The 21,819-nt window shown below is 49.3% G+C and overlaps 1 protein-coding gene across 1 annotated transcript in view; it reads right to left on the bottom strand.

Moving 5' to 3' along the window:
• The window catches only part of SCHIP1 (schwannomin interacting protein 1), a 183,183-nt gene that overhangs the window by 22,540 nt on the left and 138,824 nt on the right, over positions 1 to 21,819 (bottom strand). The window contains exon 5 of the mRNA XM_074590519.1: positions 18,282 to 18,812. Coding sequence (XP_074446620.1) covers positions 18,282 to 18,812 — 531 coding nt within the window. The remainder of the gene's footprint in view (positions 1 to 18,281; positions 18,813 to 21,819) is intronic.

Genomic DNA, 21,819 nt, shown 5'->3' on the forward strand with positions numbered 1-21,819 from the left:
GGGTCTGGGAAGATGCTGCTTAGAGGCAGGGTCAACCTTGGCTGAGCAGCGCCCCAGCCTGGACCTGTGCTGTGGTTAAGGCGGGCCACCAGGAACAGACCAGGCCTGATGCCCTGCACGCTTGCAGGGCTTTAACGGTGAGGACACAAGAAATTCAATCCCATGGCGCAGGCAGCAGCATCCCTCCACTTAGTCCCTGCAGACACACCGCTGGGGCAGCTGCTCCGCAGAGAAAGAAGACACAGCTTTACCAGACACTCTCAAATTCTTGTAGAGAAACAACAGGATTTCATTAATTACCCATCTACAGAAGGAGAAAACACCTGGTATCCCCAGTTCTGGGGGAAAATATATATAAAATATATATACCAGCCGTATTCGCAGCAGCAGGTGTCAAACGCAGGCAGCGCCGCTCCTGCAGGCAGGCTGGCCCTGCTGCCCCATCGCAGCCCTCAGTGCTTTCCCTGGCTGCCGCATCTCTGCCCCAGGCCCAAGGCAATCATTAACAGGGGAGAAGGGGATATCAGCCGAGGTCATCAACTCTCCCATCATCATTCCTACTCGGGGAAAACACTCCTTAAAAAAAATAAAGCTGCACAATAAAGCCAAACCCCCCTGTTCACACCGCCTGGGAGCAGAGGGCAGCCGAGCGGAGCGCGTTCTCACCGCCGCGGGAGGGAAGGGAAGGAGCCCGGACGTATTACTCACATGAAAGCCACAGACAGCCCTTTTCCTGATGTGTTTGTCATTTCTCACTGTCTCACACATTTATTTTTACACACACGTGTCCGGCGCTGTGTGCCTGAACCCCACCAGCTGCAAGGACTCACAGAGCCCTTTAGCCCAAAAACTATGCAAGGGGAAAGGCAGCGTTCCTTCAACAAGGGAGGCTAGCGTTGGGTTTCCTTGTCTCCAATGAAAACACCAGAAACGATTTCCTGACCACAGTCATTCCTCGAGGGACCTTGGCAGGTGAAGCTGGGAAAGTTTATTTTTCAGGCTGGTATTGGCCAGCCCATTTGGTTGATACAAAAAGCTAGTCTAAATTAATAAGTTTTTTTTCTTCAAATTGCAAACCAAACATATAGCTGGATCAATTAATATGCTTTTCCGTCAGATCTCAAAATAAACATACAGCTGGGTCATGTACCAGGCAGAAATGAGGTAGAAGATGAACACCGCATCACTTGGGCACAGCGGAGGGAGAGGCAGGGAGCCCGCCCCGAGCGACCCCCACCGGCCTCTCAGGGATGCTCCTGCTGACCCCGAGCCCATGGGCTTGCCCAAGCACAGCAAGCTTGCAGGGAACCAGGAATTATATACGGCATCACGGGATTTCAGCTTTATTTGCTGATGATTTACTAGGAGTGATGGATTTAGCTCCTCTTTAAGCCAAGCTAAAGCTTTTCCAGGGTTTAAATCTAGCAAGGAAAAAAAGAAAAAGATTACTTTTTTAATCAGTTAATACTAGACATCTGCTTGGAAAGGGGAATATTTGTTTGGATTACATACATATACAATGCTTTAGACTATTACTTTTTTATTTAAGGAGGATAATGCTGAGGTGTTTTCCATCATTTTGGATGCGTAACTCTTCTCTACAAGGGGATAAACCTCCGACAGTTTAAGAATCCAAACAGTGCCCTTCCCTCCTCTGCGCTCCTGTTACTTCCACAGAGGTTTCTGGAGCCCTTTACAGACAGCAGCGTCACAAACCCCTCCTGAAACACGCGGGTACCAACTGTTCAATTTTTAGGATAAAAACTTGTGTGCTGAAATGTTGGAATAAAACTCTTCTTGTTCCTTTGAGGACCAAATATGACTTTATCAGGGAAATGCAGGGGAAAAACCCCACTCTATAGTGAGTTACTATTAGTTTGGAACTTGTATGTGACCAGGGAATAAAGGAGTACCAGGAAGATACCCTCTGAACTTTTATTTTGCTGCAGAAGTGCACATCTTGCACTTTTAACAGCCTCATGCTCCATTTTTCATCTAAAACCATCACTTTTCTCCACATCCTTGCCATTACATAATCGAACCATGATTTTCTCTTCCCTCAAAACATGGAACAGAAGGTGACAGTAATTTCACATTCTGGTACCTCTGATGCACAGGATGTCAAGCACTTTACAGGGAATTGGAGTGAATAATTTAAGTCACCCAAGTACTTACTACTTTCTGGTGATACAAAAGTGGTAAAACATATGGTAAACAACCAGAGTTTTCCATGAAAACCATCTAGAAAGACTCGCTGGTACTGTTGCACAGGCTTACTTTTCAATTATACAATTTATAAGCTGGATCACACTTGCTTAATACAGAATTTACACGGGGTCTGATGATGAGCAGGCATGAAAGCCCACCAAGTATGTCCTGCTAATGAATGGCATCTACCAGCTCCTAAGGAGCCTGGGGAGAAAGCAACCGAAAAGCTACAGCTGCCTCCTTGCAATTTTGTTTATATTCTTAAGAATAAGCCGCTCTTTGGGAAATGTAATATCGACAGTATGCAAAATGCTATGGAGAACGTGAGCTTTTCAGCAGGACAGGGTGAACCTCTAAGTTTTTGTACTAGCATCAATAAATTAAAATGATGCAGCCCACCTCGCTCTGCAATGCTACTTCTGGCCCATTTGGGAGGGGATTTGTAGCAAATCCCATCAGCTACAGACAATTTTCAGCATTTTTAGCCTGTGCACGCAGACGGTGCCGTGCAGGAGACCCGACGTTCAGTGAAAGCAGAGGGGCTGGGTTAGCTGGCACCAACCATGCGACACTCTGTCACAGCCTATTATTTTTACATCGCCTCTACCCAACCAAAAATCAAACCTCGCCCACCAGTTCTCCCCACAGCCGCCGTGCAAACGAGCCCCAGGGCTAGCTGACCCCCAGCAGCATCCCCAGATGGCCGATGGACCAAGACGTGTCCCCGCCAGCGCTGCCCGGACCAGCTGTGCCCGACCTCATTCTCCTGCCTTCGCCAGGAGCAGCCAGGCACCGGCAGCCGGGGCATCCGCACCCGGCACGGCCACGCCGCCGGCTGAAATAAAGGCGAGACCCCCCCGATTTCATCTCAAAAGCCCATTTTCTGCTGCGAGCTGTGCCTGGGTGAGGGGATGCTGGCACCAGCGGGAGGCACCCAGCAGCTCCCCCAAAACACCTGAGATCTTACATAAAAGATTCCCAAATCTGCAGCCCTATAAATATTGATAGATAATAACTCAAAATCATTAAAGCTGTTTCTTCTGATGCATGAGCTCTGAGTAACGTCTTTGTCAGATCTCTTGGATAACAAATTTGGTAGAAGTTTTTAACGGAGCTAATAACCCAGTTTCGTGTTTTCAAATTCCCCTTACCATGCAGCCCGCTCGGGCTTGCTGTGTGCAGCTTGCAGGCAGGCTTTCCTATCCCTCCTCCACCACTGATTTTTTTTTTTTTTTCATTTTCATTTTTCAAATATACATTTCTTTTATATTTGCATTGGCCCCCCATTACGCAGCCTTGCATTTTAACAAGAAGGCAGGGAGAGAAATTAATGTATTTTCCAACAATGAAGAGAGAAAAGGGGAAAAAAGTGGCATGAGAAGAGGGGGTAGAGAGAAATTTTCCCTGAAAGGTTGAAGGACAGGGTGGCCTTCAGCTTCGTCAGACTGGGGACAGCAGGAGTTACACAGAAACGTTGATGAGCTGGAAGCAGGTACAGAAATCCCACGTCCCATGCTCAACACTTAGCAACCATTAAGTTACTGGTCTGGGGCCAAAAGCAATTTCTGGATGAAATATTAAGCCCTTTTAATTGTGGCAAAGTCCCAGAAACTCCAGCCCGGCCATGCAGGCAGACAGCACTATAACCTGCATTTCAATATGGGCGATTCATTTGCCTTTAGCCTGGCACTTACCAACAGGCTGCACCAATGTTCATCCGACAACAAAAATTAGGCGCCGAGTTATCAATCATAAATTAAGCCACTGACCCCATGGGAGTCAGAGGGCAACATCTGTGGGTGGGGATGGGATTATCCCTCCGCCGGTCGCCTTGAGCCCGTCTATCCCTTTCCATTCCCCTCGTGCTCTCCAGCAGGGAGCAGCTGAGAGGGCTTATTTCTGGGCTGGCTTTATTTTGCAACTTTATTTTAATTGCAAAATGGATGGTAAAAGCACAGAACGGGGACTCGCAGGCTGAAGAAGTAAATAAACCATACTACAAACTCACTCTGAAATTAAGTTTCTTTTCCAGACAGCCAAATACCATAAGATACTAATACAAACAGGTAACAGCAGTGTCCTTTAAATGCTTCCTCAATAAAAGCATGAGTTTACAGAGACAAACCTCCCTCTGAGTCATGGTCAGGATAAAAATAGACAGAAGGGGATTCTTCACACAGCTCTGAAGTCTGATGTCCCTAACTCCAAGCTCACTGACACAGCCTGGAAGAAATACACCCCTTTTTTCGGGTCCATTTATACTATGCGCACAACTCCCCAAAAATCAATAAGCCTTCAGAGAGGTTCAGACTCCTACACTGTTGGGATCAGGGGTTTTTGGAAGGGTGCGATTACTGTGTGGGAACAAACCTGGGTCCATGCGTGCAAAACCTGGCTCTTGTTTTAGGTCTATTTTACATTGTCAGCCTTTAAGAAAATGGACGTAAATCTGATTTTCTGAGTTTGACTCACAACCTCACTGTCACTTGAGAAAGAAGAAAATAATAATCCTCTTGTGCTGTAGCAGCCTGTAAGGTTGGAAAGCTAATTACAACTAATGGACACGGCACATTTTGCAATGGGTATCAGTTACAAGCTCCAAAAACAATACCATCAGCGATAAGAAACCTCATCCCTGCCCGGTCCTGACACCACAGCCCTCCACAGGAGACTGCCAGGTCGCAAAACCAGTATTTAAAAGAAGGCATGGAGTTACATCCCTCGGCAGGGCAGGCACACTAAGCATGAGGCTGGAAAAAGCTAAAAATAACAGGATAAGCAAGGGTGGATCCCAGCTGAGCCTTATTAGTCATGGAGCGAAGGAGCCACGCGGGGCTGCTGCCTGGTGGCAGAGCCGCACCATATAAGAGAATGACTCTTGTCTCTGAAATCAGATTTTCCCCCTCTCCTGTTCTGCCTCAGGCACACTCTTTTCCTCCGAGCAGACTTGCTCTGGCAGCCTTCAGCTCCTACTAATAATATGGTGTATTGTTTTCTGCAAGTCTTTAAACGGAATAAAGATCACGGGTGATTCATTTTAAGGTGTCTGCTGGAATCAGACCAATATTGATAGGCAGGCATGTAAAGGGTTTATTATAGGTTGGCTTTTTTTTTTTTTTTACTTACACCATCTTTGTATCAAAATTGAACGTTTGAGGTGAATGACGACTGAGTCACAGATGGCAGAAGAGCCTAGCAAAGGCAGCGCTTGCTCCTGGAGGATTAATTGGGATGAGTAGAAAGGGTAAGGTGCAACGCGCCGTGTTTTATCTTGGGATGAAGCCATAGGACAACAAAGGGAACAATCAATAATCAATCAATATTCAAACACGGCTTAACATGGTGGGAACCGCCTCCAAGGCTGCTCCAGCAGCACTCGGCCACACCAGCCTCACCATTCGCCTCATCTTCTCCCTTGGCGCTAATTGCAATTACAGCACCACACCGGTCCTCCCACTCTCCACCCAGCCAGCGCCAAAACGAGCAGGGCCATCGCCTTGCCAAGGGGACGCAAGTGACACCGTCCAGTCCCTCAGCCCAGCAGATGCGTAGCAGCCCGGTGCCCATCCTGCCCGGGCTCTGCTGGGTGGGTGCTGAGGGCACATCCCAGGGCCACCTCACCCAAAGTCACGCCGTCGCCACCTGGACATCCCAGCCCAGCAAAGGCACTGCTGGCAGCTTTCCAGCACCTCAACTGTGAAAATCCCTGGGAGTGCTCAAAATACCTGGGAGCAGCACGTCAGGGCCATGTTTGCACACAGTGGCTCCTTGTTCCTGAGGCCAAAATGCAGAGAATTACCGTTTGTTCTCAAGACGGGGGCTGTCTTTGGAGCTTCTCTAAGCACCACATTCATCCGAAACAGCATTCCGCTCTCCGAGCCCCTTTTCCGGCAGGACCAACGCACACACAATGCGTTCAGGCTCCATGCGCTATTCCGATATAATTTTCAAGTTTAAACAGAAGAAACGCTAATGAAGCAGCGAAACGAGGCTTTAGTACTTCAACGCTCGTGAAGACAAACGAGAAGTCAAATATAAGAAAGAAGAGAGAGCAGCGCTGCAAATAAAAACCCTGCCTTGGCCCGATTTCAGCCTTCGCAGCTGGCCAGGGGAATCGGAGCACTCACCCCAGCCTGTGCCCTGTGCATTTAATGTTGTGTTTGACTTCTGGCATGTAACGTCAAGGACATTAAATTCACCCTTATGCCCGACGGGGCAGGCTGAGGTGGCTGCAGGACTAAGCCTAAACCCTGCAAACAAGCTCAGTGATGTTTTTGCCAAGCTCCAGGAAGTCCCCAGCAACGAGGTATTGGCACAACCTCTCCATACGCCATGAAGCAGAAGCTGGGTTTGGGCCTCAGACTCCCTCTACAGAGAAACTACAGTTTATATTTTTTGGGTTTCACCAAACTATCAGTGCAAAAGGAGCTGGGGAAAAGGTGCTCACAGAAAGAAGGCGCTCAGAGACGGTGTTTGCTTTCTGCTGCATGGCTTCTCCCTCCATCACCTCCGCCGGGAGCTGCGAGCCCAGAGCAGAAGGATAACAAATGGCATTTTAACTTGAAAGTAGAGCAACAGCCAGGCAGGTTCATAAACCGAGGGATCGTGGTCACCCCTTCAGTGTCAGCTCCACGCCAAGGAGCATCCCTGCATCCTGCACACCTGCATGGCCTCTGCGTGCCCCTGCACCTTGCCCCGGGCTGGCTGCAGTTCTCCGCTCAATCAGTTCTATACCGAGCGTAGGCAAGACATCTTTTGGCCCAAAGAGCTGCTGCTGGAGGTCAGAGAAAGCTGCGTGGTCTCTCCTCGGCTGTTCCAGAGAAGTTGGCTTTGGCACCTGACGGGTCGCCGTTTGCTCCAAGCCACTGATGCACCAACCCAGAGAGAGCAAAGGAAAGCTTTCCGTAATAAATACAATTATTTAGCATTTTCTTTGTCCTTGCTTGTGGCCATGTTTCTGCATGTCACGCGTGGGCTGTAGGATGTTGTTCGGGGTGGCGGGGGCTGTGCTGGAGCTTGCATTCGCACCCCATCTAGGGAGCAGACCCTAGGTCTGGCCTGAAGACTGCTTGGTTTTCAGGGAACAAGGGAGAACGGGAATGGGGGATACCAAATATCTGAACCATAGGAGGAAAAAGAGATGGCGATGAGAATGCTTTGCTGCCACAGCAAAGCAATTACAGTTTAAAGTTACAAAATAAATTACCCCAATCTCTCGGGGCGCTGCTTTGGGGAGCAGAGAACCGCTTTGCTTTGCCGGAGCGGGTATTACTCCAAAGAATACCTATCGCCAGCCTGGAAACAGCAGGAGCATGTCCAAGGCACGGAGATACTTCTACTGTGGAAAGTTTATTTTACCAGAAGCTGTTGTATCTCCGCCGGGCATGTGCTATGTTACATGTTTACTAGTTTTCCTCCAAATACATTACTTTAACAAGCAAAAAAACTTTTAATAAAGCTACAACTACTACGTCAAGCAAATTGGCTCTGTCTCTGGGATGAAGTGCTGCCTCTTGGGGATCAAGGCAGCGACATCTGCCTGGTTGGATCCAGACATCAAACTGCTCCAGCCTTGATTCCAGTTATGTTTTGCACTGGACCAAACAAAAAAAATAAGAGTAACTAACAGGCATGCCTTAAGCAGTGTGCTATATTCTACAGACAACACCGGCTGCAAGCTCCAGCCTTGTTAGCGCGTGGCTTCCTAAAGGCTGAAGCCCTCAGAAGAGTTTCTGGATGCTGCAGAAGCTCTCCAGCATCTATTATTAATATCAGCAATTTCAATGATATTAACCTTCAGCTAATGCTAAGTCCACATCATTTAATGAGTACAAAAGCATACAGATAACAAGGCAGGAGGGACAGCAGACGAAGTGCCAGGGCAGATGGAACTTCAGAGCCATCCTGAAACGGCAGAGCAGCTCCCTAAGGATAACACAGCTTTCCGCTCCATGTCGGACTGAGCCATGCAGAGGGCTGGGATGGGGAACAGCAAGCAAAAGATATATGTATATGGCAGTACGGTATACAGAGACAGCCGGTACTACCTGTAAAATGTGGGAAACCCTTATCCACACGTCTTAAGGACAGCCTGGACTGACATTTCTTGGGAAACAGGTACAGTTCATCCAGCCTTTGTACAGGGAGAAGGACTGGATAAGCTCCTGAGCAACTTTTGTGTGCAATTTAAATAGTCTTAAGGTATGCAAATACTAGCCATTTTGGTCACTTGAGGATACGTTTTAAAAAACTGCCAAGAGAAGCGGGAGAGGACAAGGCTGTACAGAGGTCTGATCTGCAGGCGCATGCCCTGATTTTCACCTATTTTGCCCTTCCCAGAATCAGACAACTGGAAAAGGTCCCGGAGATGTTTTTTCAAGGCTACAGGATGTTTCCCTGCTGCCCCCAACAGCTCCCAGGTCAGCCTACAGAAGCAACAAGCTGAGAAACTTCCTCGTAAGAAAAAGCCTCTTTCATCTTTGCAAGGCACAGCCAGAAGCTGGCTTTATGATTTTCAACCTGAGAAATAATAGATGAGAAAGCAGAAGAAGAAAGAAAAGGCCAGCTAGATTGTGCCAGGATATATATGCTAAGCTATTGGATATTATGTATTAATGCAAATGCACAGCACAGAGAATTCAGTAAGGAGAAAGGATTCACAGATTAATTTTTTTCTAACTATTAAGAAGAGTTTATCATCAACCTCCTATCAGGCAAAGGAGACAGAGAAGAGGATGGCCACACATGACTCAGGTACAGAATTCTGGTATTTCCCCAAGTCCCTCTTTAATAAATTCAATAGAGGAATTACATTAAATAAAAAGTTTAGATTAAATTTTTAATAACTCACTAAAAGCATCGCAATTCCCTATGGACCGTACATACTAGCAGCTTTTGTATGCATAAAGAATTAAGCACTTTAATATAGTTCTCCTTTTTTTAGTGTTGCCATCTACCAACGGAGAGGGGATTAAATCTCAGCCCGGCACTCCCCTTTCCTCCCCAGCCCCTCTGAATTGCAACTATTTCCTCCAGCGCAGCCAAATGCTCGGATTTCATTTTAACAAAGCACAGATGAGCTGAAATAAATGGCCTTAGCGCGATTTTCTCATTTAAAGGAGATCTATAGATCACTGAGCAGGAAACCCAGAGTGGTGATATAAATAAGATCTACCACTTCTGTGACACAAATGACTCCGCAGGCGCGACAGGGAAAGACAAAGCGCCGCAAAATGATACAAGTGCTTGAAAAAGCTGGAAACCCTTGAAGAGAAGAGCTATTATCTAGCACCTCACGTCTAAGGCAACAACTGCAGATAATTGCAAAAGGGAAACTCGTTTTCCACTGAAGCCATCGGTGCTTTGCTCACAGAAGCAGGATCGATTGCAGATCCCAGTCAGCACGCAAGCCAGGAGAAATATTTTCAAATCTTTTTTACTTATAGCTAAGGAAAATTCTCAGGCAAAAGCAGAATTATTTGAAGTTTTAACAGCCAGCACAGAGTAAAGGCCTCTGCTGGAGAAGTCCAAGCCACTCCTCAGCACTGTCATTCTGCCCTGCAGCTGTGATGCTCGGCTGGGGATGTCTCTCTGCGGGAACGGCCCCTGGCTACAGGAACTCGCAGTCCAAGGTGTCCAGCCTTGGAAAAAAAATAATAATGACCTGATCAGATGATGTGATTACCTTAAATAGCTTCTTGTTTTAAAAAATAAATACCTGTACTGAGTCATTGGGAGAAACTGGGAAATCAGATTTTCTTCCAGTGGTGATTATGCCTAATTTTCATGACTTAACTTGGAAATTTTATACACCTTCACAATGGGATTTCCCTTTGAAAATCATCACAAAAGTCCATTTTTCCCACCAAATATGAAATGGTGTTCCCTGTAAACCTCCTTCAGGCTGCACCTCCGCATCCTGGCCATGCTGTAAGTACAGTAATTTGCATGGCTGAGTGTGCCGACTTATTTGTTAAAATAGCTACCATACAGAAGTCTCCTAACACAAGAAAGTGAACATTTCATTTCACTAGGGGAAGTCATACAGCATCTGACTGCAAATTGTTTTGGAGTTCAGAAAGTTTATTTCACCTTCTCAGAGGCAGCTTGGCCAAAATATTGGTTTATTTCCCACAGAAGCGTTTACAAACTGTACCACACAGCGCAGGGAAGCTCACTCTGGCTTTCTATCTCTCCTTTGCTTTCTTTAGATGCAAGAGTAAATCTCAAGCATTCCTTGCAAACCCAGATGGGGCTTTGCGTGCTTGGGCAACAGGTAAACAGGGAGTTGCGTGGCAGGGCTCTGCCTGCCCACGCAGCGATGCTGCCCCTCCAGCCCCGCCTGCGCTCCCTCCTATTGCTCCCTGTCCTATGGGCACCGAGAGTCTCGCAATAACAAAAGTTATGCCGGAGAAGAGGATGCCTGTTTTCACTCCGGGAGGAGATGCAGCAGGGTCAGAAATGCGCAGGGTGCAGAGGACTGGGCTCGGGTGCAGACAGTAAGCACACGAGAAAACTTCAGGCAGCACCTCCGCTCTTCAGCAACTCACGTTGATGCTACAGAAACAATACTGAGGAGTTATTTAAAGCCCACCGTGAAGCAGTATGGGCTGGTTTTGCCTGGAAAATCTCTCTCTAGGTGCTGTTTACCACACCAGGTTATTGCAGGAGCATTGCTCGGCTCAGGTGCTCCAAGCCCACATGCCTCTGCAGGAGACAGGGAGCCAGCTTTACACCACTGACGTTAATTCTACTGATTTTTTTTTTTGCAGTTAGGAGCAATGACGCCCTGAATGCAGCCAGAACCCAGTTCTTTCTTTCCAGTTTCTACACAAACTTAAAAAAATAACCAAGCATTGCACTTGATTTTCCAACGAGCAGCCACTTAATGCAAAACCGCCTTAAATCCAGGTGGAGAGAAATAAGGAAATAAATCACAACAATTCCTGCTGTCCATATCACTGCTAAGCCAATTCTGCTGTTAATATAAATACATTTAGTAAGGTTTTGGAGGTATTTGGAGTATTATTCAAAATATTTAAATAGGGAGATTCAGCAGACATGCCCGAGGTCCCTGTGCAACAACTGTGACCATTAGCTTTGGGGTCGAGGACGGTCCTGCCCTACAGATGCAGGATCATGAAAAGGGCAGAGATTTCTTCATGACAGCCCCAGCACCACTCGCCCGCCTGCTGCCTGGGGGCGATGCTGGTGGGGCAGGAGGGGCTGCTCCGGCCTTAGCAAAATCACTGCTTGCCATTCCGGCTCCTCCAGCAATCTCTGCCTGGTTAGACTTCAACCCTATCGCTTTCTGCTTGCTACATTTATTTTATTACCTTTTCTAAGTGCCTGTGAGAGAGTTCGAGGGCCTGGTGAGTTTAATACTTGTTCCTGAAAGGGTTTGTCAGCAGCAGCTCCGGCAATTGCCGCTGGGATGGAGCTAGCCTGGCTTTCGAGTGCTCCTCAGCAGACCTGCAATGTGGTTTGAGTTGCACTGAATAAACACTTTTCACACGGTTTTTAAATACCCTCTGCCTATAATTTCTCTCTCCACATAGAGCATTATTTTCCACAGTGCCAGGTGTTACAGGCGCCCCATCCTACTCCACTGCCAGGCAGAGCGCAACCGCAGTAACTGCTGGCTGTCCGTAGCAAAAATAACAGGTTTTACACAGCACAGGTTAATTCAGAGAATTAAAAACCACTACCTTGCATTTATCACACCCAATATGCAAGAAACAGATGCACAAGTACACAATTATTATCCTGTCAAATACGTGTTTCTGCTGCCCACTGCGATTCCAACCAGTCACTTATGTGTAAGGGGGAATTTGAAAGTATTAGTGAAGGCGCAGGAGGGGAGGGGGCACAGGGCTCCAGGCCACGGAATCCTTACATTTCAAGATTACGCCAACAACATTTTGAGATGATGAAAATATTGACTCGCATAAAGGCTTACTTCTCTCTTTGGAAATCCTTAGCATTTGCTACTTACTATACCCAATACCAAACATACTCTTAAAATACACTCATTGGCCTTACATAGGCAGCAGCACGAATAGCACGCTTCAGCATCACATGCAAGTACATTAAAGGGAGATTTACTCCTGCCTGCAATGCAATTAGCATTAGAACAACGCAACTTTCTCAGCTTGTTTTGGCCATTTCCAAATCCCATACGAACCAGTCACTTACCAATCGACTGGGAAGCGCTGCCAGCTCACTGGGGTCCATCACACAGAGGAATTCACGTAATAGGAATACCCAAATAAAGGAGAATCATTCATCAAAAAGAGAATCCGTACACTGACACCCCATGTATTTAGCACTTTCTTTAACGAAAGGCTCTGCAGCAGCAATGGAGATAAAGCTTTTGCTCAAGATTATTAATCGTGGGCATTTCGCCTGGCCCCGTTGCAGAAGCAGCAAACATACATCTTTCCAATCTATGTAATTACCAATGCTCTTCAAGCAACAAGCACTTTAGAGTACCTATAGATGTTTTCTTAGCTTAATGACACTGCACACTTTGGCAGAATCATTAATATCTCGCCAGCCTCATCTAACCTTTGAGCTGGGTGGAAAGTGGCCAAAGTACAGTGCCGTTTTGATTCCTCTGCAGCAGAACATGGCAGCGACACATCGCCCACTGCCACACATCCCGCAGGTCCCGCACCCAGGGATACTGGGGGGACACTGGCACAAAGCAAACACATCCCCCTGGTTCGACGGAAATAACAGTATTTTTCCACAGCTAAAAGGTTTGGTTTTCATGTCGGCTAAGCCTTAAAACAAATGAACTGCCCCGAAGCACCTCTCTCATCACGACTTTGACTTTCTTCAGTTGCCTGATGAAGAGTTAAATGGTCAAACTGAATAAGTAAAAAGCTGTCAGGTGGAGAGAGGTGGTCTTGCTGGGCCTCTACGCTGTAGAACTGACAGAAGTGCAATTTCCTGCAAGCCAGAAGTTTGATTTTGAAAATTAGTGTGTCAGAAGTTAATGCACTGACAGCTCTTGTCTGGGGAAAATTGCTTTCAGGCATTAAACCCCTGGCTGTTACTTCCCGCTCCCAACACTTGCAGCCAAGACAACATCGAACACCACCTAGGGATGAACAACCTAACACTTTAAGCAAGCTCAATTAAGCAATTATTATTTATTTTAAGTGAGAACAAACTCACCGCCAATCTTCAAGGAAATACTTGCTCCCTAAGTGCTAGGGACAACACACCCAGGTAGACCAAAGCTTTGCAACATGCAACACCAAGGCTCTGCGCTCGATCCCAGCCCGCGTTCCCGACAGCCCTACACCGATACTCTCATGGGGCTTTTAAAAACACCCATTGCGCCCAGAAGCATCATTGCTCACTCCTTTCCTCTACTCCCTCTTGCCAACCTGGTCTACACGTTCCTTCTTCCACCGTGGCTGCTCTGACCCAGCTCTCTCTTCAGAGCTGTCCTACTGCTCCATCAAAAATAGCCCCCTGCCCAGGGCCAATTATTAAATTATTTAAACATTTAATCCCACACTGTAATATGTACTTTGAATTAGCCTCAAATTTTCAGCAGCCATGAAGGGAGACACCAGTAAAGCCACAGACGGAAGAAACAGGTATTTATATGGTCCATGATATCTTCCATCCTACCAGCTTTTGGTATCGTTAGCCCTTAAAGCCTTGTGCAGAGGTTTCCAACTGTTTTCAAATGCACACCTGACACTTCTCCAACCTACAGACAGTGAATTTAAGACTGCCACCAGTGGCTCTGGCTCTTCTTTGCTGCCTTTCAGGGTCCTCCCCAAAGATGTCCATGGGCAGCTGGCCACCGACCAAACACGGCTGTGAAGGCAGCAGGAGCACCATGCCCACCTCCACCAACTCAAGACAGGACGAAACGAGTCAGAAGGAAACAAATTTAACTTCCTAACACACTGTAAATGCATGAGCCCACACGCCTGAGGGTGAGTTATGTGTCTGGGCAGACGGTGCTGCTGTGCGATCTGTTATATGTACTGCCAAAGGTACCAGATAACAGGCATCTATCTGTCTCGACAGTGTACACAGGAATATTTTAGTGATGAAAAAGGAAAACACAGGCTCCGGCAGACCCTTACCCACACAGAAGGCTTCTGCAGAAGTCCTGGAGGCTGCAGGGATGAGCTTTCATCGCCACTGCCTGCAATAAGCCTGCTTTGTGGACAGCAAAACTCATTCCGTAGTGCCATCCATCTATACACTATCACAAGCCCTCAAGTCTCTTTACAGGGGTAAGTCGTCTGTCTGAGCCATTTCCTCTCCTGCAAGTGTTTTTTTAATTGACTATGGAATTTGCAGATATTATTTTCAGAAAATACATCCCATTGATTGTAATTACCATCCTCAGAGATGCAATGGAAAGAATATTAAAACCATTAACGCTGATTTGGATTTTATTAGAGCCATTAGTGAAACAGCAAGCAGAGCGCCGTTGCTTCCCGAGCACCTCAACAGCTCCTTAGTGCCATAAATCATCTCACAGCACATTTGTTATCGCTGTGGATACAGCCAGGAGTTGAGCAAAGGGAAAAAAACGGAGGCAGCAGGTTTCCCGCAGCTGGGTGATGAGATTGGTACAAGCATCTTTTTGATGAACCTTCTAAGCATCAACTGCCTTCAGAAAAGATGTCACTTCTTCTCTTAGGTAGAAGTCCAGCAGACTCAAGAGCCATTTAACGCAACCCATTGGGCTTGTGCATGTCACAGTGGGCTTGCAGGCAGCTTGTCTGCCCAACTGCAGCTCTAGAAACAGTCACTTCACCCTCATTTGGGGAGAAAGAAGTAAACATCCTCCATTTCTAGACATCATCTTTCCATATGTACCTAACCCATGTGAATCCTCCCAGATCCACTCAACTGATGTGGCATTAGGGACTTGGGTGGCATTATAGCAAGCCCACATCTTGAGATCAATCTGCCCATGCAGATGGCATAGTCAGGACGGACAGACCTGCAGCCTAGCACCATCCAACCTGGCTGGTCCTGTGGTTCTCTCACCAGCGTCATTTAATGGGGCTGCCAACGTTGAGCAGAAATTGCCAGGCTATTCATGAATGCCACCATTACCCTTCCTGTGACCCGAGGAACCAGCCTTGTCCCTCACATCTCATTTGTGTTGTGTCATTCCATCTTGAAGCTAACCAACAGCCATTCTGACATAGTTAATATTCACTTTCCTGACCTTCCCAGCGACTTGGGGCAGAGCTCTGCACATACAGATGTGACCGAATGTCCCTTTTCAACTTAAATGCTTTATTCAGTCTGGCTGCAGCCCTCCCAACCCCTCCTTGCATGTCAGCCCAAATCTTCCTTGCCTTGAAAACCTCCTAAAATCATGTCAGTGTTTCCTTAGAAGTCTGATTTTCCTTCTTCTTTGACTCCAGCCCGACCAACATCCCTCAGCAAGGACTCAGCACAGGTCACTGCAGGCTTGGGGATCACCAGAAACTCCTGAAACCCGCTTCAGACACTGCCAGCCAGGGCCAGGAGACAGGGATGAAGAGGGCAGGGTTCCTCTCCCAGCACCCATGTCTGACCCGATGGTGAGGAGCGCAGCACCAGCTGGGGAGCAAAGTTGAGGCCCGACGCAACCGTGATGGGTCACACCTGCCCCAGCGCAGTGGCCTGGCCCTGCCCTGCTTTCCCTTGGAGCATGATAAGAGGCAACTAAATACAGGCACTGACAGCAGAAAGAACTCTCTATTTCTCCAGTTTCATAGGAGTTGCTCAGGATTTTATTTTCCGTAATAGAACATCTACATTGGACTCCTGGTAACATAAACCAGCCCAAGAAACGTTTCCACTCAAAGCAACAGCTGCTTTCACATCACATCCCTGGTGACGAGATCATTTTAGACTACACCAGCGAAGGCCTACAATGCTGAAATTTCTCTTTTTCTAATATATTCTGCTAGCAGTTGGAGCAAGCTAGTCTATCTTCTCTGTAGCTGCTTCCTGGCTTGTTTAACTTCATGATTTTCATGTTTACAAACACTTGGGCTTCCAGCAGGGCAAGGCAAGATTTTGTTATAAATAACAAGATATTGAACGGCAGGAAAATGTCAGGGGCAGGAGAAAAAAAAAAAAAAAAAAAAAAAAGAGAGAGATTTTCTCTTCAATCTGGTTTCAGTGAGCCTTGAAGGTATCGAGTCCCTGCAGCTTGTGGGGCATAGGTCTAGGTGCTACAGACACAGCCCAAACCATGCGGGAGGGGACAGCAGTACCATGGGGGGCCGAGCTGGCCAGGAGGTGAAATGCCTCTTCCCAGTGGTGGCTGGGCTGCCAACAGCCCTTTTCCTTCACCCCAGGTGGGAAATGAAAGGAGCAGAGCTGGAATACCTCTTTCTCCTCCTCCCTGTGCACCAGGAGAAGGGGAATCCTGGCATCGCAAGAGTGAAGACAAGGCCAGGAAAGCAAATTGAAAGCTGCCTCCAGGACTGGTGGAAGGTTGAGTAAAGCCTCTCCAGGGCCACATACACTGAAAAACTCATGCCTGCAGAGCGGAAAACTCTGGTTGCTTGCGAGTGTAAGAGTAACCGGCAGCTCAGCCCTACCCACGGGAGATGCTCTCAAGGCGCTGGGCTGCTTGATGGCCACAGCCAGGCACCCATCATGGTTCAGCGTGGCTCCACGTGCTGCTGAGGCGCACCCGGGCGGCTGAGCTGCACAGCACAACCTGCAAACCCTGACTCGACAGGACAAGTCGGGGCGTGAGGAAGCCATGAATGCCTTCCAGTGCCTTTGTGCTCGCAGGAGGGAACGGAAGGATGGAGGAGGAAAATCCTTACAGAGGTAAGCAGGCAAAATTCCTTAGGTGACACCTCACCTGGTTAAGCAGATACCCAGAGGCAAAGAGTTTCCAGCACTGCTGTTGCTTCCAGAAGCTCGGGGCAGCAGGAGTTTATCAGATAAAGCTGTAGAAATAAGCTCCCAAACCACAAAAATGAGCTGCCTTTTTTTTTTTCTTTAAAACAAAAAAAAAAAAGAAAAGCCAAGTTTCTGCATAAATGACTGTAATTAAGGATGTTACCTGTCAGGTCCTCAGGGTGTTGAGGCTACAATGTTCTGGCTTTGGAAAAAGTGTCCTGCATGGCAGCTGTCCCACTCCTCTAGCAGCTTATTTATCACATCCAGCACCCACCCAGAATTTCTCACCATTTAGTTGTAATTCAAGGATTTAGGGGGAAATCCCCACCTCCCTGAGCCAGATGACTTCACAGGAAGTAAGGGGATGGAATGCCTTAAAAAAAAAAAAAAAATCATAAAAAAAAAAAAAAAGCAGCACGCCAGCGGCGAGGCTGTAGGGTGTGGGTGGTGAGGCACACATGTCTCATCACGTGTGTCATCGCATCCGAGGGCTCCTGCAGCGGTTTCAGGAGATTTTGTAGATTCCTTTTAATTCATACATGATGGAAGAGTCTCAACCGGCACGGTGCCCCAGGCGCGTGTGCAGTGCTTGTTCATCTAACCAACATTGCGGCTTGCATCTCAGAAGTTACGTACAATTTCTAAAACACTCTGCAAATAATGCGACCGCCTAACAATTTACGCACTTGGGGGTTTCATCTGGGCTGACATCGGGTTCTCATCATCCCTCACACAAGGAGAACATACACCACCAGCCTGTCACTGCCTCCAGCCAGCAGAAAGGCTGCTATTCCTCAGCCTCCCCCAGGGAAAACCACCTCTGAAGACGGCCCAGCGCTGGCGGAGGCACCTCGCTCCCCGCGGGCACCGGCACCCGCCACTGCCCCATCCCCGCAGCCGAAGATGCTCCGGGAAAGTTACCTCCTCCGGCCTCCCTCTTCCCGGGAGGCACCGCCGCACCGGGATGGGGGGAGCGAGGTGCCTCCGGAGCGCGACACCCCGCCGGCCCCAACCGCTCCCAGGGGCTGCCACCCCCCGGCGCACTCCCCGCCAAGCCCGGCTCCCCCGGCGCAGCCCCCCGCCCCGGCCGGGCAGCGAGTCACCGCCCCGGGGCGAACCGCGCCTGTTCGCCCGCCCGCCCTCCCGGCTTCTCCCGACTCACCCCGACTCACCGAGGCGGGGTTGGCCCGCTGGCCGCGCTCCTGCTCCCGGCACTGCAGCCCGGCCAGGTGCCTCTCCAGGGCCGCCCAGTCCATGGCCGGCGGCTGCGGTTCCCGCGGGGGCTGCGCTCCGCCGCCCCGCCGCGCCCGCCGCCCGCCCGCTCCCGCCGCCCCGCCGCCGCGCCGCCGTTCCTGCGGGGGCAGCGGCGGCGGGCGCTGGTGCGGCCGCGGGCGGGCGGCGGCGGCGGGGCGGCGGGGCGCGGCGGCGGCGGGAGAGCCGCTCCGGCGGGCGGGCGCGGAGGGGCGGCGGGCATCACCGGCGGGGCAGCGCGGCGGCTCCCGGCGAGCCGGCGGGGAGGGCAGGTAGCCCCCGTCCTCCTCCTCCTCCTCTTCCGAGTCCTCCAGCGCCGCCAGGTCCAGGCTGCTGGGGGACGGCGAGGACTTGCCCTCCGAGCACGGCGTGGCTTTGCTGGAGTTGGACTCCGAGCTGGAGCGGCTGCTGCCGGCGTCGCTCCCTAAATCCATCCCATCCTCCCGGGAGTCCTGCCGGAGAGAAGCGAGAGGCGCCGCGTCAGACAAACCCGGCACCGGCCACGGGAACCGCCGGGCCCCGGGGCGGGCCGCCCGCCTCGTCGGGGCCGCCCCCGCGCACCGGAGCCGCTGCCGCCGCGGGGCCGCCCCGGGCGGGCGGGCGGGAGGCAGGCGGCGGCGGCCCCGCGATCGCAGCGCCCTCCGCGGGCGGGAGCGGGGAGGAGCGGGGCCGGGGGTGGGGTGGGGTGGGGGGGGGCGGTGCTCCCCGCTGCCGCCGCGGGGGGAGCCGGGGCCGGGGCAGCCACGGCGGGGGGAGCTGGGGTTGGGCCCGGGCAATCGCCGCGGCGGCGCCCGGTGCCGTTGGCTGCAGGCAGGGCTGGCGGCGGGGCGGGCAGCGGCTGCCCCCCCCGGGCAGGGCCGGGCCTCCGCCTTCCGGGGGGTCTGGGAAACGCTGTTTGTGCCGTAGAAATAAGAGATCTTAACGGGGAAAAATTTGGGCATTTTGGAAAGGACACGTGGCACCTTTCGCCATCGCTTCTGCGGTGCCCGGTTTTGCGAGGGGTGTGTGTGTGTGTGTTAGCTGTTAATTACAACGCAAGTGGCATCCTCCGCCGCACACCCCAAGGGATGTACGCAGGCACACGTTACAAATTACTTCTCACACTCTCAATTTCTTTCCTTTTTTTGGTAGTAATTTAAAGTAACTAGTTAAGAGTTGCCTATAAATAACTCTGCTAAAAAAACCTAATCTAGTTTATATATTCTAGGTCACCAAAGCCAAGTTTAACATGCAAATGTTCCCATTCCCAGATTCATTTAAAGACGACCTTTTAATGTTGCATGGCTGAAATGAAGAGCATTAATCACACAGAAGAGCACCTTCAACGTGGTGTTTGGGAGACGTGGCAGCACCCGGCTGGCTGATACCTACTGACCCAACCCAGCAGATATAACGAGGGAGAATAAGGGGACAGTAAACTTCTTACAGCCCTGGGGTCTAGCAGAGGGAGAGCCAGCAACTAGTCTTAATTATAATTAAATTAAAACATTTAATTGGATTGAAAGTTTATTTTCTGGCAGAAATAGAGGAAAGCCATGTAAGAAACACATCCTTAAGGTTGCGTGGAGTTTAAAACTCTCCCATTCCATAGGATGGCGAGGGTGATGCCGAGCACCAACGCACGGCAGAGTGCATACATGGCACAGACACCCGGTGAGTGTGCCCAGGCCTGGCGTGGCAGAGCTGGGGGGATCTGTCCCCCACGGTTCTCTCCTCCGGCGCTGCCAGTGCCCTGCCTGCACGTCGGCAGCCCAGCCTGACTTTGTCAGTTCTTCCAAACAGGGCAAAGAGAAGAGGGGAAGGAGGGAAACATCTGCAGCTGGTTAACTCTCGGGACTTTTGAACTCGTTGCTATGCAGCTGGTCATCCTGAGCAGATGACAGACCTGCACCGGGGGAGTGGGGGGAGGACGTGCTCACTCTGCCGACTTACAAGTCTTATTCAACATCCACCTCTTTCACAGCGGTGACCAAGTGCCACGGAGGGCCATGGTTTCAATTCCAGGGACTCATGCCGGGTACCAACCAACCAGCACTGTGAGGCAGACAGAAAAAAGATCGGTGTAACCTGTTGTGAGCCAGGGACAGACTTGGGCTGAAATGTTTTAGGTGTTGTGGAGACACCCGCTTTTCTCCCATCTCAGTACGCCTCATGGGGTGGCTCCTAGCCACTGCTCAGGAGGGCTAAAATGGGACTATGGTACACAGCAAACAGTAATACGGCTAATTTAGCCAAGATGATATTAACCTCTCTGGTGAAGTTTCTCTACTGGGTGCTTTCCAGGTTACCAGCAAGAAGATACCAAAGATACTCTCACGTTAACCAAGAGCAGCCATGGTCAAGGCTGCTTCCCTCCTCCCAGCACCGTCCCTGCTTTCCTCCCAGGCTGCTGGCACTTGTGGTTGGGACTTGTAGAATTAGTAACTGGAAAATATGTTTTTAAAAATAATTCCAGCAGATGACAGGAGGGCGCAAAAGTTAAGTCTCAATCCTGGAAATGGATTGTATTGGTAAGAGCTTTTATCAGTTGCACACCTGTAAGGTTGGTGGGGGGGATGACGTTTAACATACTTTGCAAGGCATAATTCTTTATTTGAGTCTATTTTAATATCACCACCGCGCTAGGAAACGAGTATCTGCTGAACAAAGCGGAGGAGCTACCTCATTGGTTCCAGTCTGGCGGTCGCAGGCTGCAGAAAGCTTTATTTATAGGATCTCATGGTGTGCCTGATTGATTAGGAAAAATTATTTTCTTCGATGTGACAAGTGCATTGATAACATCTCATGGAAGATGAAAGAACTCCCCTCCCATGTAGCCCACTGAATTTCCCGGTGCGGAGCCCACTGCGATGCCCAGAGGGCTGTGATGTGGGTGGCAGCCACCTCCCATTGCAAATTGGCCTGTTCCAGGTGGATTAAGGCTGTTTCAGCCACTGTGACCATCCTTCAGCCCAACACAGTTGACTCAGTTGACTCCCCAGCACTGCTTTCCGTACTGCCGGACCTTAGAAATGCCTGCCTGCCGCCCTGTCTTCAAACGATGGTGTTCTCTCATGAGGTTAATAAGAATACACGTGTTTGATGATTTTCTTTCTTTTTTTTTTTTTACTTTTTTTTTTCATTGCAGACAGTTGCAATCATTTTTAGTCTTGCAGTAAGCCCTCTACATTTCTAATTATACATGGAGAGTATATTTCCGCTCGACCCTTCACAAGAAGAAACCAGCTATTGCTATTCAAAACACATATGTAATTCCTCTCCTTTACAAGCCTACATCAAATAGGTTGCTTCTCCAACGCAATGAAAAACTTGAAATTCATATGAATTTTAAAGGGTGAGCAGTGTGAACACGAGCCCTTGTAGATGAAAGGACATGCTTTACAGTTATTTTATTCAGTGCAAAGGAGGTTTTAATACAAACAAGGCATGTTGAGTTTATTCTGAAACAGAAATAGAACA

This window comes from Larus michahellis, chromosome 6 (assembly GCF_964199755.1).
Source record: "Larus michahellis chromosome 6, bLarMic1.1, whole genome shotgun sequence".
In the NCBI taxonomy this organism is placed as follows: Eukaryota; Metazoa; Chordata; class Aves; order Charadriiformes; family Laridae; genus Larus; species Larus michahellis.